Here is a 15,744-nt window from a genome sequence, read left to right as displayed (position 1 = left end):
GCCCCGGAGGGAGGGGCGCGGGGTTAGGCACTCCGTAGAAAGGAGCCCTCCTTTGAGGTCTCATCCTGTCCCCTGCGGCCGCCCGTGGCACCTGCTTTCCCGCCGAGGTCGTGCGCTCTGGGAGAGGAGGGGAGTGCCGCTTCGGGCCCCCCAGCCAGGGCCAGCGCTGCTTCCCACACCCCTTGCGTCCGGAGCTCGGTGGAGCCGGGAGCCTCGGTCAGAACTGGCCGTGGTCCACCTCGTCCAGCCAGGAGGCGGGGCTGGCAGGGAAGTCGGGGTAGCCCCCGCTGCTCCCTGTGGACAGGTCGGAGCTGGGTCCGTTTCCCGCCAGCACCCTCATGGGCGGGGGCCCACCTGGGGTCCCCCCGGGCACCAGGCCCAAGCTGGCATCCGGGTATACTAAGCCAGAGAGGAGGGGCTGGGGGCCAGGGAGGCTCTGCAGCGCAGCTGGCGATGGGGGGACACCATACGGGCTGCCGGGGCGCAGCTCGCGGTACTGCTCCGGGCCGGCCAGGCCTCCGTGCTCCAGCGGGAAGCTGCCTGGGGCTCCCGCGGGCCTGCCCAAGGCCGGGGTGGGCTCCCCCAGGCTGCCGTAGAGGCCATTGGCAGGGCCCATTTCGGCCACGGCGGGCTCATCTGCAATGGAAACAGACGACGCTGCTCAGCGCCCGCCCCTCCCCCTTCGGCCCCAGCGCCCCTCCTCTGGGGGACTCGCGGCCAGCCTGCACCCGCCAGCCCAAGCCTCTGCGCTCTCAGAACTGAGGCTGCCCTCTGCCTCCGTGCTTGTCGCCTTTGTTCAGCTCAGTCCCACCTGGTGTCTTGGGGGGATCCCCTCGCGGGATCCGGGCGAGGAACAGGCCGGCCAGGGCCCAGGGTCGCGGGATAATCTGCAAGGCTGCCCGGGGAAGGGTGGCCGCACGGCCATTTTGCAGACAACTTAACTGAGGCTCTGAGCGCAGAGCCAGGGGCCTGAGGTCACTCACGATGCAGCCAGACAGGGTCTCTCGCACAAACTGTCTGCAGATGGGCATTAACGGGTAAGTATGGGGTCGCTCACGGACAGGATGAGATGGTTAGATCGCACAGAGACGGGTGGACCACCCCCAACTCCAAACAGCAGAGAGTTTTTTGTCACTCACCCCGAAACCACTGCCCACTTTCCTGAAAATCACTGCAAGCATCAGGAGCCACAGAAATGGTCGGACCCCTTCCCCAGAGAAGCCTGGTGAGGGCCACGTGGGTCTTCGGGGCTGTCCCCCACCAGGGGCCAAACCGCAGGGCTTGGGGAGAGGGGACCGGAGTCTGTGAACGCTTTTAAAGGAAGGCCAGGGCAGCCCCTGACTGGGAAATTCCCATTTGCAGGCTGCTGGGGACCGCAGGGCGCGCGAGCTGCGGGCCTCCCGAGTGGCGCCCCCAGGGCGAGGCGGCCGCCGTACCCGAGAACGAGACGTCGGCGTCGCTGTCCTGCCCCTCCTCCTGCACGCTGTCCTTGTCCGACTTGGGGCCGCGGGCGCGCTTCATGCTGCGGAAGTACTGGCCCCAGCGCTGCCGGCCCGCGTCCTTCTTGAGCCGCTTCTCCTTGGCGCGGCGGTTCTGGAACCACACCTGCGGCGGGGCGAGCGGCGGAGGGCGGGTGAGCCGGGCGCGGGGCGCGGGGCGCGGGGCGCGGGGCCGGGGCGCGCGCTGACCTGCACGACGCGCATGTCCAGGCCGGTCTCCGACGAGAGCTGCTCGCGCACGTGGCGCGCCGGCTTGGGCGACGTGTTGTAGGCGCTCTTCAGCGTCTCCAGCTGCTTGGCCGTGATGGTCGTGCGCGGCCGCTTGGCCGTGGCCTCGGCCTCTGCGCCGCGAAAGGTGCCGTGAGGCTGGGCCGCTCCGCCGCCCGACGGCCTCCCACCCCGCCGGGGCGCGGGGACACCGCAGTAAAGGCGGAGGGGCTGCTGCCCCCTTCCCCTCCCGCCTCCGCCCGGGTTCCCCTTTGTTCCAAAGCTGTGGGTAGGGACGGATCTTCACGGTCAAGGGTTTGGGGCGATAATCCACACATTTCAGACCAACCTCCCTGCGTCCCCGAGGGTGGAAGGAGGCCGCTAAGGCCCCGAGCCAGGCCTCCCCGGAGCCGGTGGATCGTCCCTACCCGGGCGGCCCCGACCCCTCCTGGCGGGGGCGGGAGGGGGGGGAGGCGCGTAAGTTTGCGCCCCTGAGGGAGCGCTCTGAGGCCCGCGCTGGCCGTGGGGATCCCTCCGCGCCCCTAACAGACGGACCCCAGCCCCATTTCGCAGACGGGGAAAGGAGGTGGCTGGACCCTCCCACTCACCGCGCTGCTTGGCCGTCTCGTAATCCGCCTTGCACACGAGCCGGCTGTCTTCCATGAGGTAGAACTCGTCCCCCGTGGCCAGCTGCCGCTTGCACACGACGCAGGCGAAACAGTGCAGGTGGTACACGAAGTCCTGGGCGCGGCGCACCACCTGCGTGGGCGGGATGCCCAGCTGGCACGCGGCGCACTTGGTTCCGAATCGCCTGCGGGACGCACAGGGCGCGGCTCAGCGCAGCGTCCGGGGCTCCTTCGCCGGGAGCGGGTTGGAGAGCGAGGAGCGGGAAGCTGCGCAGGGCGGTTCAGGAGGGAGGCTCACCCGGGCCCTGCCCCTAGTCGCCGGCCGGCAGCCCCCACAGAGCTGCACAGAATACGGAGAAGGGAACCAGAGGCCTCGGGGAAGAGCCTCGCGGCCCTGAACTCGGTGTCCCAGTGGGGAAGCGGGATCCATAGGGCACTTCCCTTAGACCCCAGAGGCCTGTGCTCGAAAAGCACCCTCTCCCCAGCATTGAAGACAAAAACAAGACCGAAATTAAGACGGAGTAAATCCAATCAAGTTCTGTAAACTTGGGGTTGTCTTTTTGAACGACCGTGTTTCCATGATTTACAAAATTCATTACTTGGACAGAACTGAGCTGCCCTGCCAGCCAGGCCTGGCGCCGGTGGAGACTCCCCACCCACACCCCGGCCTGGGTAAGAGGAGGGGCCCGCCTTGCAGGAGCAGACCGCAGCCCTGCCCTCCCGCTCAAGCCCGCGGCCACGCTCACTTGAAGAAGTCGTCTTTGCAGTAGACGTTCTCCCCGCGGCTGAAGCAGCGCTCGGCCAGGGGCGCGTGGCAGTCCGCGCACTTCAGACACTTGCTGTGCCAGTGGCGGTCCAGTGCCTTGAGGATGAAGCGGTCCAGGATGTGCTGGTCGCAGCCTGCGCACAGCGGGATCTCTGCAGGCCAAGGAGCCACCGAGGTCAGAGGCACCGCACAGAGTGGGAGCACTGGAGTCCCCTTCCTGCTCCAGCCCGCGGGCCGGGGCTGCCGCGGGAGACCCCCTTCCCCACACACCCCCTTCCCGGCCGGCGTGCGTGGTTCCTTGGTTCCCGGGCGTAGGGAGCGCATGACACCGAAGTCTGCGGCCTGGCCCACGGCTAAAATTTGGGAAAACTGAAATAGTTTAGAAGTGTGCCCGGGGCAGGAAGGGGCCCCGGCCATTCCGTTCGGCCAGATACCGTCAACTGCAAAATGTTCCCAGAGAGCACAAAGTGTGCACCTTGAGCTCAAATGAAAACCCCACCGCAGGAGCTGTCTAGCAGGACCCGGAGGTGAGACCCTCGTGGTCCCGGGGCGCGGACCGCCCGATCCCCGTCGCTATTTTGCGCAATTAAGCATCCTTGCAGCTGGAGGTCCGTTGTTGAAGCCTGGCCACCCAACCCGGCTCAGCCACCAAGGTAAAAACTGGTGTCCTCCCCATCTCTGGGAGCCCTCGCAGGTCCTTGTGCGCGGACTGGACGACTGGATCACTGTCACCATACTCAAGTGTTGGTGCCTGACATGAGTGACTCCGACACTCGGCTCTGCCACCGTGTGACTGCAGGCCTCTGGGGGAACGAGGCTGGGGAAACTGGGGTGGTCTGCGGGAGCCACTGGCCCACGTGGGGCTTTGCAGGGTGCTCGCAGCGTGAATCTCCTTGTTGGTTTAGAAAAGTCTTCTGGAGAGGAAAGAACCAGCAGCAGGAGCGGGAGCCTGGGCAAACGTTGCACCCACCTGGCCATGCTCCCTCCCCGGCCAGAGACCCCTCCGGCTCCAAGCCAGCTCGCAGTGGGTGGGAGGACCAGAGAAGGGCCTCCCTGCGTCCCCGGCTGAAAGCACCCTGATCGACTGCTTCCCTCGCCCAGCAGCAGGAAACTCCCCGAGGATGCGGTCCCGCGTCAGACCAAACCGCGGCCCCAGTGCAGCGGAGCGTGGGGAGCCCCCCTCGCTAGCGGCGCCGGCAGAAGAGCGAGCGCAGCCGGCCTAGATTTGGTGGCTAGACAGGCCCGCGAGCGCGGATTCAGCACCGTGGCCGGGACAGCGCCCGGCCGAGCTGCCCTCTGCCCCGCGTCCAGCAAACGCTGCTCCCACTGGGCCCCTGTTGCTCCCCGACGCGCCCTGCGACCCGGGCCTTACGCTGCATGGCGACTCCGGCCTCGGCGGGGTCTCCTACCCTCAGCGCTGGTGGGGTGCAGTGGAGCCTCGCGCCCGCCCGCCCGCTCAGGGCCAGCTCTCCTGAGCGATCGCGATGGGAGTGCGCCTCCCCTCTCTCCCTCTCCCTCCGCCTCCCACCCTTTCCTCCCAGCCCCTGCGGCCAACCCCTCCCAGGAACCTTTGGAAAAATAAATAAATAAGTAGGGGACGAAAGAGACCCCACAGCCTGGATGTAACCTCTTTCCCACCTGCTGGGTCCCTGACACTCCCCACGCGACCAGGCCCGCCTCCGTCTCCATCCAGTGGTCCCGCGGGCGGCGAAGCCTGGGAGAAGCAGTGGCGACGGCCCTTCTCTGAGCCCAAGCGTGGGAGAGAGCCTGGGGGTGGGACTGGTGCGGCAGGAGCTGGGGTCTTTCCTCCGCAAGGGTCCTGAGGACCAGCCTGGGAGCCACCGATGAGCAGGTACGTGTGGGGCAGACAAGGAGCCCTCAGCTAGGGACATCTGCCAGCGGGCTCCAGCGACACACGCTGCCCTGCCTCTGACTGTCTTTTCCCGGCAAGTGCGGACTGTCTGGGTGCCGTCAGCCCTGTCCGGCATCTTCTCGTCCGTCCGGCGGTCACCGGGACGCACGGTTGCCCTCTGCATGCTCTCCGGTTGAGGGAGAGGCTTTCCTAAATCGGTCCTGGGACCCCAAGTACTCTCTGGCCTGGGCTCTTGGGCGCTGCGACCGCGCAACCCAAAGCACGGCTCCAGGGGCCCCGACGCTAACTCGCTTCTGAGGCGCCCGGGTGGGGACGTGCTGGGGCCCTTGTCCCCACGCCCGCCCGCGGCCCCCGTCTCCCACCCCCTGCGTGGCCAAGCCCGGAAAGGAGCGAGGACCTCCGGGTCTCCCCGTGCAGCCGCTCGCCCGGGCACCCACCTCGGCGCAGGTCCTCCCTCCGCGCCAGAAGCGCCAGCAGCAGGTCGCCGCCCGCCGACTCGCGGCCCGGGCCCAGCTCCCCGCGCGCCTCCATGGGTCCCGTCGCCTGGCGCCGCGGCTCTCCGGCCCCGAACTTTCCCGGGGCCCGGGGAGGCCACGGCTTCCGGGGCCCCAGGCCGGTGTCCGAGCTATTCCCCGCGCTGCTGGGCGCTGCGCCCGCGGGCCGCCCTGGGGCCCGGAGCCTCAGGCCGCGCGGAGGGCGGAGCGGCGGGAGGCGGGGCCGCGGCGCGGGGCGGGGCCGGGGTCGCGGAGAAGCGCCGCGGGCGTCCGCTGGCTACGCGCGCCTTTGCGAGGGGACTCGGGGTGCCCAGACGCCACCCGAGTAGCCGGCCGAGGAGGGCGGGGACAGTCAGGGGAGGAGCCGGGCCAGGGCTGCCCGCGGGAGCTGACCCGGCCCCGCAGCTTCCTGCCCCGCGCTGCGGGCCGCGGGCTGAGGCCTGGGCTCCAGGCGTGCTCCCGTGCGGGAAGGCTGGGGGTCCCGGGAGGACGGTCCGGGAGGGAGCCGCGTCCCACCGCCGCTTGAGAGCCGGGTCTGGGAGGCTTGGTGACAACGTCTGGTCCGCAAGGACGCGACCCGGGACCAAGAGAGGGTGAGTGTGGCGCCCAAAGGCTCATAGCAGAGCCACCAGGAGCCAGACACGACCTTAGACCTCCCAGCTGTGACCAGCTTCTGGGAACTGTCACCAGAATGGGCACAGAGAGGGGCGATTCTCGGCAGGTACACCCGGTGTCCTCCGCCCAGTCATCGGCCAGGACTCGGGTCAGGAAGGACAGAGCTGGGGGAGTTGGAGGTCCGTCCTCACTTCCCTCCACTCACCAGCTTGCACAGAAGGCAATCCCACACCTGATCTCCCAGCATTTTGTCCCCAGTCCAAAGGGTAAGCCTGTGGGAACCCACCCATGCTTGCATACAGAGAGAGGCGCCCCCCACCCAGGGCAGCTGCTCCTGCCCAGAGGACACCCCTTCCCCAATAATTAGGAAACAGCAGTGTGGGGCCATTGCAGCATGGGGCATGGTGAGGGCAGGGGCCTCAGGCAGTGATGGGGGTGAGCAGATTTCTGCCAGCCTCCCCATCCCTCCACCTGGGAGAGTCCCATGGGATAGGACAGTCTTCACCCTGCTCCGTATCCTGGCCTCCGGTCAGCTCGTCTGTGCGTTTTACCAAAGAGGCAAGCCTGGAAGGCTGTGGGCAGGAAAAGCACGGTGCCCTCCCAGATCCCGGCAGAGCCAGCCCCACGGATCTGAGCAAAGGTCATACCACCAGCACTGCACGCTTCCCTGTGCAAGACACTGTTACCAGAGGACAGGGCCAGGGTGCACCAGCCGGGGAGCCGGGTGCTGGGCGCACAGGGATGTTGGCCGCCGAGTGTCAGCTGCTGCAGAGCCCTGCCTAGAGGGGCCATGTGTGGTTTGAGGGGGAAGGGGCAGGCGGCAGTGGGTCCAGGAGGCGGCCGCCCCACATGCTCAGCATCTGGCCGGCCTGCCAACAATGCCTCCGTTATTTTCCAACGTCCATGGCGATCGAGTGGTCCTTGGGAGGGCGATTTAGGTGGGAGACCCAGCCCAGGGGTTGGGCTGCACTGTTGGGCAGTGTGGGAGAGCTGAGGGGTGTGGGGTCTCTGGAGGAAACTGATGTCTCCGCTCTGCCCTATCCCTTCCTCCCAGCAGTGCCTGCAAGGCCCCGTCTGTGCTCGGGGTGCTCCACAACAGCCCTCTGGGGCCACCGCAGCGAACTCCAGGCCCTCTGCCCACAGGATCTGCCAGACTCGCATCCCCTCACCTCTGTTCCCATCTCTCATGGGTGCTGCCTCCCCCCCACCCACCGTGATTTCTCCAGAATTTCTTCCTCTGCTGTGTCTGGGTCCCTCTCTCCCCACCATCCCTCTGCCTGACTCTGCTGTCCTAGTCGTTTCTCCCATTGGGTCATCTTGCCTGGGCTGGAGGCCGAGGGGTTCGCGGGGGCCCTTACCCCGAGTCCGACCGAGGCTGCAGCCGGCAGTGGCCATGGAGGCCTGTTGCAGATCTCGGTCTCCACTGAGCTCGGTTTCCAGCAGCATGACGACTGCCAGGCCAGAGATGGGAGTCCAAGTGGTCCAGGCTGCCCTTCGCCTTCCTCCTCTGCGACCCCGAGAGGGCTCAGAACTCCCCAAGGCCCGGGACAGAGACGAGGTGTGCAGAGCTTCGGCCGCGGGAGCCTCGGGCCTGGGCGCTGTCCGCGGTGCTGAATGAGCGGACAGCCGCCCGTCTCCCCAGGGCCCCTGTCCCCCACCCCTCTCCACCTTCGCTGACCACGCCCACCACTCTGTTCCCCTAGCCCCCCTCCCCACCGTCCCACCACCTCCCTAGGTCAGCCATCGCTGTGCCTGCCTCCCCCTGCCCAGCCCACCTCCCCATCTCCCAAGGCCCCTTGTCCCCCACCCCCTCTCCGCCTCCCCCAAACCCTGCCAGCCCCTGTTCCCCCATCCCGCTTCCCCACCACCCTACCTTCCTAGGTCTGCAATCCCCCACCTGCCTCCCCCAGCAAACCCACCACTGCCCGCCTTCCTCCCAGCTCCCTCCTCACTTCCCCACCTCCCTTGGTTTCCAGTCCCTCCACCAAGCACCCGCCGGATCCCCCCACCCATGTCCCCTCCTCGGGCCCTTTTCCGCACCCTCCCACCTCTAGTCCCTCAGCCAGCCTCACTCCACCTTTCCTCCCGTCGCCAGGGGCAGGCAGTTTCCGCCAGCTCTGCCCAGAGCCTTGGTCCGGGCTGGGGAAGCATGGTGGGGGGGGGCCTGGCCCTGCCCTACAGGGTAGTGTCCGGAACTCTGCCGCTCCAGCCTCATCGGCCTCCAGCCCCGGCCCCCATGCCTCTCTGGCTCTAGGTGTGGCCCAGCACGCAAGGTTGCTGCTGTCCTGAGGGAACTGTTGCCCACACAGCCTCCCCCAGGTCGGCAGCAGCACACCCCTACGCCCGCAGGGCAGCTGAGAAGGGCACAGGGGCGCCCCCAGCAGGAATCGCTCAGGACTCAAGGGCTGGAAGGGGTTACCAGATGGCGGACCCTTGCGAACACCAGCACCACACAGACCCGGAATGGCAGAGTGGTCCGTGCCCTGCCCGGCGGGCACACAGGGGCTCCCTCTCTGAGGAAGGGGGTTACCTATAGCTAGCACACAGCCTGGCTGGGAAGGTGAATCCACGGGGCCCACCTCCAGCGGGTCCCTCAGAAGCCTCCGCGGCCAGAGTGCCCGCCCCCCCCCGCCCCGCCCCCAGCAAAACAAAACAAAACAAAAGGCAGAAGCAGAGGAATCAATAGTTCAGAACCCGAGGCAGCAAACAGGTGTTGGGGGCAAAGCCCTGGCTAGAGGCGGGGCTGGGATGTGCAGATGGGGCGGCAGGGGGCGGCCGAGGAGAGCCCTGTCCAGCGCTGGCTGGGCTGGGGCTCCAGCCACCAGGGCGCCCCTGCTGCCTCATGAAGTCACGGGACTCCCGCGTATCCATCCCTGCCGCGTCGCATCGCTCTACCGTGTGACGTGCGTGAAGGCTGAGGTCCTGCGGTCGGTCCCGACCTACATGAGCCCGAGAAGATGATCTATAATTGATCTTCCATCTTTCCCTTTCCACCCGATCCTGGGCCGTCTTCCGAAACCGGAGGCTCAACACATGGAACCCCAGGGTTTCAGACGCCCGGCCCGCGAACTCCGGGAGGGAAGGAGGGGTCCGTTCTGCGCCCCGACCTATCCCCGCCAGAGCGAGCCCCCGTTTTCAAAAGAATTACAGTCCTTCCAAATGTCAGGTTTATTTATTTTAAAATGTGCACATTATGGTTCACTTAAATACAAAATGCTTTCTTACAGGTAAGAAATTTCTGACGTTGCCACGTCAATTAGCTTCTTTTTAATCAAAATCCTTCCATTAAAAATAAATACACATTTAAATTACCGAACTATTTTATTCATTAATCTGAACGCTTACAACTTTAGAAAATAGACCTTAAACCTTGCCCAAAGTTAACGTCCCATTCCTAGCAGGCCACGTGAGGCATGTGGCCACATTCACACCCACACAATGGACACGTCCTGTGGCTGCCTGGGCACGCCACCTGTCCCGGACTGCTCACGGTCTGGGGGAACCTGTCCCTCGAGTAACGGCGACCTCCAACTGCAACGTTACCACGAACCCCGAGAGGCTGTCCCTGGGTTTTGTGGTGGTCATGGCCTCGGCGGCCTGTGCCTTCATCCCAGCCCACGCCGCGTGCGGAGACGTATTTTGGGGAGGGAACACACTGGACGCGAACCAGAAGGCAGTTTCATTCGTGGCGCTGAGCAGCCCCTCTGGATTCTGTGGGTGCATCCGGCCGGTGCCCAGCTTTCGGGTCTTCAGTAACGGGGCACAGCCCAACGGGAAGGAAACCTCTGGAGAAGCCACACAAGCCAAGCAGCTGGGAAGCTGCGGACGGAGCCCCATCCCCCACCCCGCCCCCAGTCACCTGCCCGCATCCCCTTTCCCTACCACATCCCTGTCTGGTTCCCTTGTCCGTCCCCCCCTCCCCGTCCTCACCCCATCCCTCATTCCCTGTGCTCTAGTCCCCCATTCTCTGTCCTCCATCCTGTCCTGCCCCCATCCCATGCCCACCCGATTCCGTCCCCCCCCCCCCCCCCCCGTCCCATCTCCCGTCCCCCTGCAGGAGCTCAAGCTCCTGACAGCTCGCCTGCTCCCCCCCCCAGACACGCCCCAGGTCAGCAGGCGTTCGTTCGTGATCACAGCAGGCGCTGGGCGAAGTGGAGAAGATGGTCGGATGGTCCTAGGACAGGAGCGGCTTGTGGACAAACTGACGTCACAAAGCATCTCCACGAAAAAGGCAGCGCCTGCTCGTTTTGTCTGTTTACCTCTCCAGGAGCAAATTCACCTCTAAGTGATTTGGGTTTGACGCACAGTGTGTGAAAAATCATTAAACGGTAAAAAAATCAATCACTGAAGCCTGGGGGACCGGGGTCCTGGGCCAGGACCTTTTGTAAAACAGCTTCTGGGAAATGAGATTTGGGGCTCAGCCTTAAAGGTTCTGACGACCGTACACACGTCGCCCCCACACACGTCACCCCCAGAGGGCCACCGGGCACCACCGTGTGACGCGGCCCTCGGGTCCTAGCATCTGCTTCGTTTGGCAGCAGGCCCTGCAGCGGCTGGACCATGGGGCACAGATGAAGGGCTCCCTGAAAGGTTCCCCAGGGCCTCGGCCACCCCACACCCCTCCTGTGCGGGGCTCTGCCCTCCGTGTGGGGCACAGGCAGTTGGGGACGGCCTGTGCTCACTGAGCGCTCTCCTGCCGCCAGATTCATGAAGGCGCCACCTCCCCCGCAGCGGGCTTCCTTGCAAGGCAGTCAAGTCACAAACCCTCCCCCTCCCTTCCCCCTGGAGGGACGGCAGCCTGCAGAGCACGGAGGGGAGGAGTTGCTGTCCCTCTGCTTCTGAGCCGCTCCGACGCCATGGGGTGCTCTCCTGCTTCAGCAGAAACCACCAAACTGCCGGAAAGCCCGGACGCAAACAGGTCTCTGAGGACCAGACTGGCCTGGAGGTGCGGCTGAGGGTGCGGTGCACTGGGGACCCGCTGCGGGGGGCCGTGCTGCAGCTCCGCGGGGCCCAGGCTGGCCACATGCAATCGCCCGCCGGCCTCCCGGCGCACAAGGGCTTGGCTGCTCTCGGAATCCCCAGCCAGGCTTGCGGAAGGTGACGTGCATCAAGAAACTCGGGACGAAGGCAGCCGGGAAAATCTGTCTGCCGGGAAAAAACCTGGACTCCCCCTTTCCTTAGACCAAGGAGAGCGAAGATACAGACACATTTTTGCCGTCGGCCCTGTACAGGCGCTCAGGGAGCACGCCAGGAGGGCATATGGGCCCAAGGCGAACACCGGCCTGCCCGCCACTGGAAGTAAAACCGGGTCTCGCGGTTCATAAAATCCTTGTTCTTCTATGAAAGCTGCAGGTGGCCCGGTGGGGCTGTTCCCCCAAAGGCGCTTCTGTGGTCCCGCTCGGTTCTACACGGACGGCCGGTGATGTCTGACTTTCCACCGCTTGGACCGCACTCGGAAGAAGAAGTACATCACCATCAGGAACAAGGAAGAGGCCACGTAGAGCACGACGCAGAGGCTCATGTCCAGGCCAGAGAAGCCCATCCCGAGGAAGGGCACGGCCATCTCCGCCTCCCTGCGGCCCTCAGCTCCGCTCGCGCTCCGCAGCCTCCCGTCCAGGCCCAGCTGCGAGCCATCCGACAGGCGGGGTCTGGGAGGCAGCACGCTGGGTGGCCGGAGACTCTCGGCGCGCTGGTCTCTCTGAGGCTTCCCTGGGGAGGCGAGGCCTTTCCCCTGCTCCCCGCCCTGGGGTGGGCCGTCTCCTTCGCTGGTGTCCCCCAGCTCTGCCGCATACGTGTCCACGAGATTGTCGCTGCCGTAGTGCTGCTTCAAGAACAGAAGCACCTGGCCCTCGTCCCAGCTGTGCACGCCCTTGATCTCCTCGTGGCAGGCTGGGCAGAGGTCCGGGGTGGGCCACGGAACCTTCGGAAACTTGGGGTCCTCACTTAGATGGCCTGGGACGGGGAGGGAGAGCAACGGTGAAGGGATCTCTGGTGACCCAACTGCCCCATGTCCCGCACATGCCTCCCCTGTCCACCCGCCTGCACCGTGACCTCCCAGTGCTCCTGGCCTCACACCCATCACTCCTGCACAGATACCCGTCCCCCAAGCCCCCCCCCCCAAATGTCGTTTCTTCCCCGGAACCTCTGGCAGGGCGCCGCGGCCACAGCAAGGGAAGGGTCCTCGCTCGGATGGCGCCACCCACCCAGCCAGACCCCGCTCCCGCTGCGGCTACTCTGCCTCCCTGGGATCCCGAGGCCCCTGCTCGTGCCCTGTCCCTGCCTGTCCTCTCCCCTCTTCAGGTGCATCTGAGGTGACGGCCACACAAACCCCCGGAGTCCCTGCCCCTGGACACAGGCTGCCCAGACAATTCCACAGCACTTCGGGCACGTGTGGGCCCTCCCAGACCCCCAAATCCCATCAGGACCTCTAAACCCAACCTGGGAGCGAGACCTGCCGTGGGAACCCACGCAAAGCCGGCCGCCTGGCCCGCTCCCAGCGGCGGCACAGCGAGGCAGCCCGGTCCTGCACCCGCTGACCACACTGCGCGGGTCAACTCGGCCGGCAGGACCACTCCTCGCAGGAACTGTGACTCCCCAGCGCTCCGACAGCGGGGCGCACACCAACTCCAATGCAGAGCGCCCCCAGGTTGAAGGTCACGCTACTTCCTGCTTAACATCCGCTCACGAGGCGGTTCAGTCACGGCCCGCCAGCCATCCCTGGAGGCCACGGCTGAGACTCCTCCTGTCCCCGGGTCAGTGCGTTCGCTCCTCTGGGTGACGAAGCCCACGGAGAGCAGCCTGACCCGCTCACTTCCCTTCCCCCTTCCTTCTCTTCCCTCGGGGTGGGCGACACCCCGCCCGACCCCGCCCTACCCCGCCCGACCCCGCAGCTCTGGCCCCTGTCACGCAGATATGAGGACGACCAGGTGCGCCACACCGGGCTCCTCGGCTCCCAGAGTCCCCTGACCTGACGTGGGGTGCCCTGCCACCCCCAAAGTGCTTCCGTGAGTAGACGTGGACAAAATCACGTCTACTGGGTGTGACCCAATGGAGACACTCCCCTCCTGCCCGTGAGCACACGGCCGGGAGGCAGGGGCTGGCGCCCGAGGCCCAGGCACCACCCACCGGGGTCTGTGCCGGGCGTGAGGCAGAGGTGCCCACGAGGACTCCAAGGGGGAGCTGCTGGGGCCTGGTGTCACACGCCACACGCACAGCGAGGCCCAGGGCCGGTCTCTGAGGTCTCTAAGGAGTCTGGGCCTCCGTGCAGAGGCCAGAAGTGGGCCTGGGGGGCCATGGGGAGACGCAGAACTGAAGCAGGGACACAACGACTCGGCTGTGGGAAGCCCCTTTCTGCTGCTGCGCAAGCACATGGGGGGCACGTGGGACTCCTGGGCGGGGCTGCCCGGGACAACCCCCCGGGTCTGGGGTATGGTGGGGGCAGGGCGGTCACACACCCGGGGGTGGAAGGTCCCAGAACTAGAGCCGCGGTGGAAGCGACAGCCGTGGACGGACCCCCCGCGGCAAGCGGAGGTTTTGTGGCCTTGCGAGCTGAGCCGCAGCAGCTCTGAGGGCAAAGAAAAACCAATTCTCTTTAGTGCTTCGGTCGTAGCGTTTCCTGACACGGTGGATTAAATAAAAACCAATAGTTTAGTGGTTTTTTCTACTCATCTCTATTAAGACTTATCCGTCAGCAGAATTATGGCTAAGCCTAATTTCAATCTGCCGGTGATTTGGGGCAGAGGCTGAGTTAGCCGGGAGGAGACACACAAAGCCGCCCGGCGGTGGGCGTCGCTGACAGACCGCGGCGCCGCCAACGGCTTTCCGGACACCGGTTCGACCCCAGTCCTCTGCCACCCACTGTCCGCGGGGCCCGGCAGGCTCCCCGAGGGGGAGGAGTGGGGAGAGGCAGGGACGCCGGCGGCCTGGGGTGGCTGCGTCCTCGGCTGTCCTCCGGGCAGCCACCCGTCTACACAGCCTCGCTCTGACGGACGTCTGCGTACACGGCCTCACCCCCGCTGCGGCGGCCCCTCCGGCCCCGGGCTTGGCCGCCCCAGGGTGGCTTCTGCTCACCTGCCAGGCGGCTGTTGACTAGGTTGTGAGTCTCCCACAGCCAGAGAACCGCTCGGTCCGAGGTTTTCACTGCGCCCATGGACGCTTTAGCCGCCGCCTCGAAGTGCTCGCTGCACGCCTTGCAGCCGAAGAAGGTGCGCATGTACCTCCGGATGGTCTGCAGCACGGCCTGGGGGTCGTCCTCCAGACCTACGGGGGGGCGGGGGCAGAGCGCGTCCGCACTACAGGAGCGTGTCCACAGGCCCCAGGGCTCGGGCTGGCGTCAGGAGCCGGGAACGGGCCCAGTGCCTACCCCGGGGCCCGCGGGACGGCCCTGCTTGTCTGTGCGGGAAGGACATAGGGAGAAAGCAGCATCTCCTGGACGCCTGCCGCGTCCAGAAGGGGTGGCTCGTGTCCCCTGGAGAGCAGATCCACAGCCCGTGTCCAGCGCAGCACGCGCTCCAGGGTGTGCACAACAGCCGGGAAAACCAGCCCGAGGCCGCGATGCACCAGGGCTCCCTCCAGGGCACGACAGGGCAGCAGCAGGCGAGGACCTGCCCCCTCTTGAGATGCTGACCCTGTCCACGAGAGGCAATGCCACATGGACTGTGTGTCCCGGGTGTGGGTGCAGGCGCCGCCAGGACGCGCTGCGTAAAGACACCGTGAACGCGGAACATGACTGTCCGAAGACGCGGCCCCCAACAGCAGGGGAAGCAGCCACCGTCTCAGTAAAATGAGGACCCCTGAGAACAGCAAACGGGGGCGGGGGGCGGTCACGGGGCTGGCGCCGGCGACTCCCTTCAGACAGCTAATGGGGGGGGACTGAGCCAGGGAGCGAGACGCTGTGAGATTAAAGCAGATTAAATGTGAGCATTAGAAGACACGTAGCGAAGTAATTGGGGGGAAAAAAAGTCATGCTTGAGACAGAATCTGTGTCAATGGAGAGCAGGCCCTCCTGTGATCTCCTCCTTCCCCGTGTGGTTCCGCTCGCGGGGGGCCCGCGCCCACACCCCTCGTGGACCGGCAGACCTCCCCAGGGGCAGCAGAAGCCCTGGCCGAGCGGACAGCCACCATCTCCTCCGCGCGGCGTGTCTCCGAGGGCGGCGGGGGCCGGTGCGCACGCGATGAGGACACGTTGCCGGCCGGCCCTCCCAAGGCTCAGCTCCCAGCCCTTCTCTCCCGGCCGCCAGCTGCCACGCGTCCCGGGTAATCCTCCTCTTGTCGCCCTCGCAAACCACTGCAGCCCGACCGCCCTAATCTTCAGAGAGGACAAGAGCCATAAAGCCCTACCTGCGGGGGATTAGAGGATGCGGCGGTTTAGTCGATGGGGTTTACACACGCACTAAGGAGAGGAAAAACCTCCCAAGACCTAATCCGGCTGCGTCCATCTGACCCAGTTCTCCGGGCACGAGCTGTGCTCCTCGGTGTGGCTCCTTGCCGACGGCGTGCCCTGCTGCTCGGCCGCCGTCCGGCCCGACGCTGTGAGCTCCCGCAGAGCGGAGCGCGTCCCCCGCCAGGTCCCCGAGACGTGGCCGTCCGCATCACCCCGAGGCTCACTCCCACACACAGCCCGTCCCCCTGCGGCGACTACACTGACTCCCCCAGCACCGGAAGC

The 15,744-nt window shown here is 66.1% G+C and overlaps 2 protein-coding genes across 2 annotated transcripts in view; both read right to left on the bottom strand.

The window, feature by feature from the left end:
• Positions 1–217: 217 nt before the first annotated feature.
• Positions 218–5,502, bottom strand: LHX3 (LIM homeobox 3). Its single transcript, XM_046022186.1, has 6 exons — positions 5,409–5,502; positions 3,079–3,250; positions 2,315–2,517; positions 1,689–1,840; positions 1,437–1,605; positions 218–636 (listed from the first exon to the last, which is right to left on the bottom strand). Exons 1-6 carry the CDS (start codon positions 5,500–5,502, stop codon positions 218–220), a joined length of 1,209 nt encoding a protein of 402 aa, XP_045878142.1.
• Positions 5,503–10,125: 4,623 nt separating this feature from the next.
• The window catches only part of QSOX2 (quiescin sulfhydryl oxidase 2), a gene marked incomplete at its 5' end in the record, with an annotated part of 29,541 nt that continues 23,922 nt past the window's right edge, over positions 10,126–15,744 (bottom strand). The window contains 2 exons of the mRNA XM_046023018.1: positions 10,126–12,032; positions 14,151–14,339. Of these exons, the coding sequence (XP_045878974.1) occupies positions 11,485–12,032; positions 14,151–14,339 (737 nt within the window). The remainder of the gene's footprint in view (positions 12,033–14,150; positions 14,340–15,744) is intronic.

Source organism: Meles meles, chromosome 11, assembly GCF_922984935.1.
Source record: "Meles meles chromosome 11, mMelMel3.1 paternal haplotype, whole genome shotgun sequence".
In the NCBI taxonomy this organism is placed as follows: Eukaryota; Metazoa; Chordata; class Mammalia; order Carnivora; family Mustelidae; genus Meles; species Meles meles.
The sequence above is the reverse complement of the archived record's forward strand: the minus strand, read 5'-3'. Positions and strand labels throughout refer to the sequence as shown.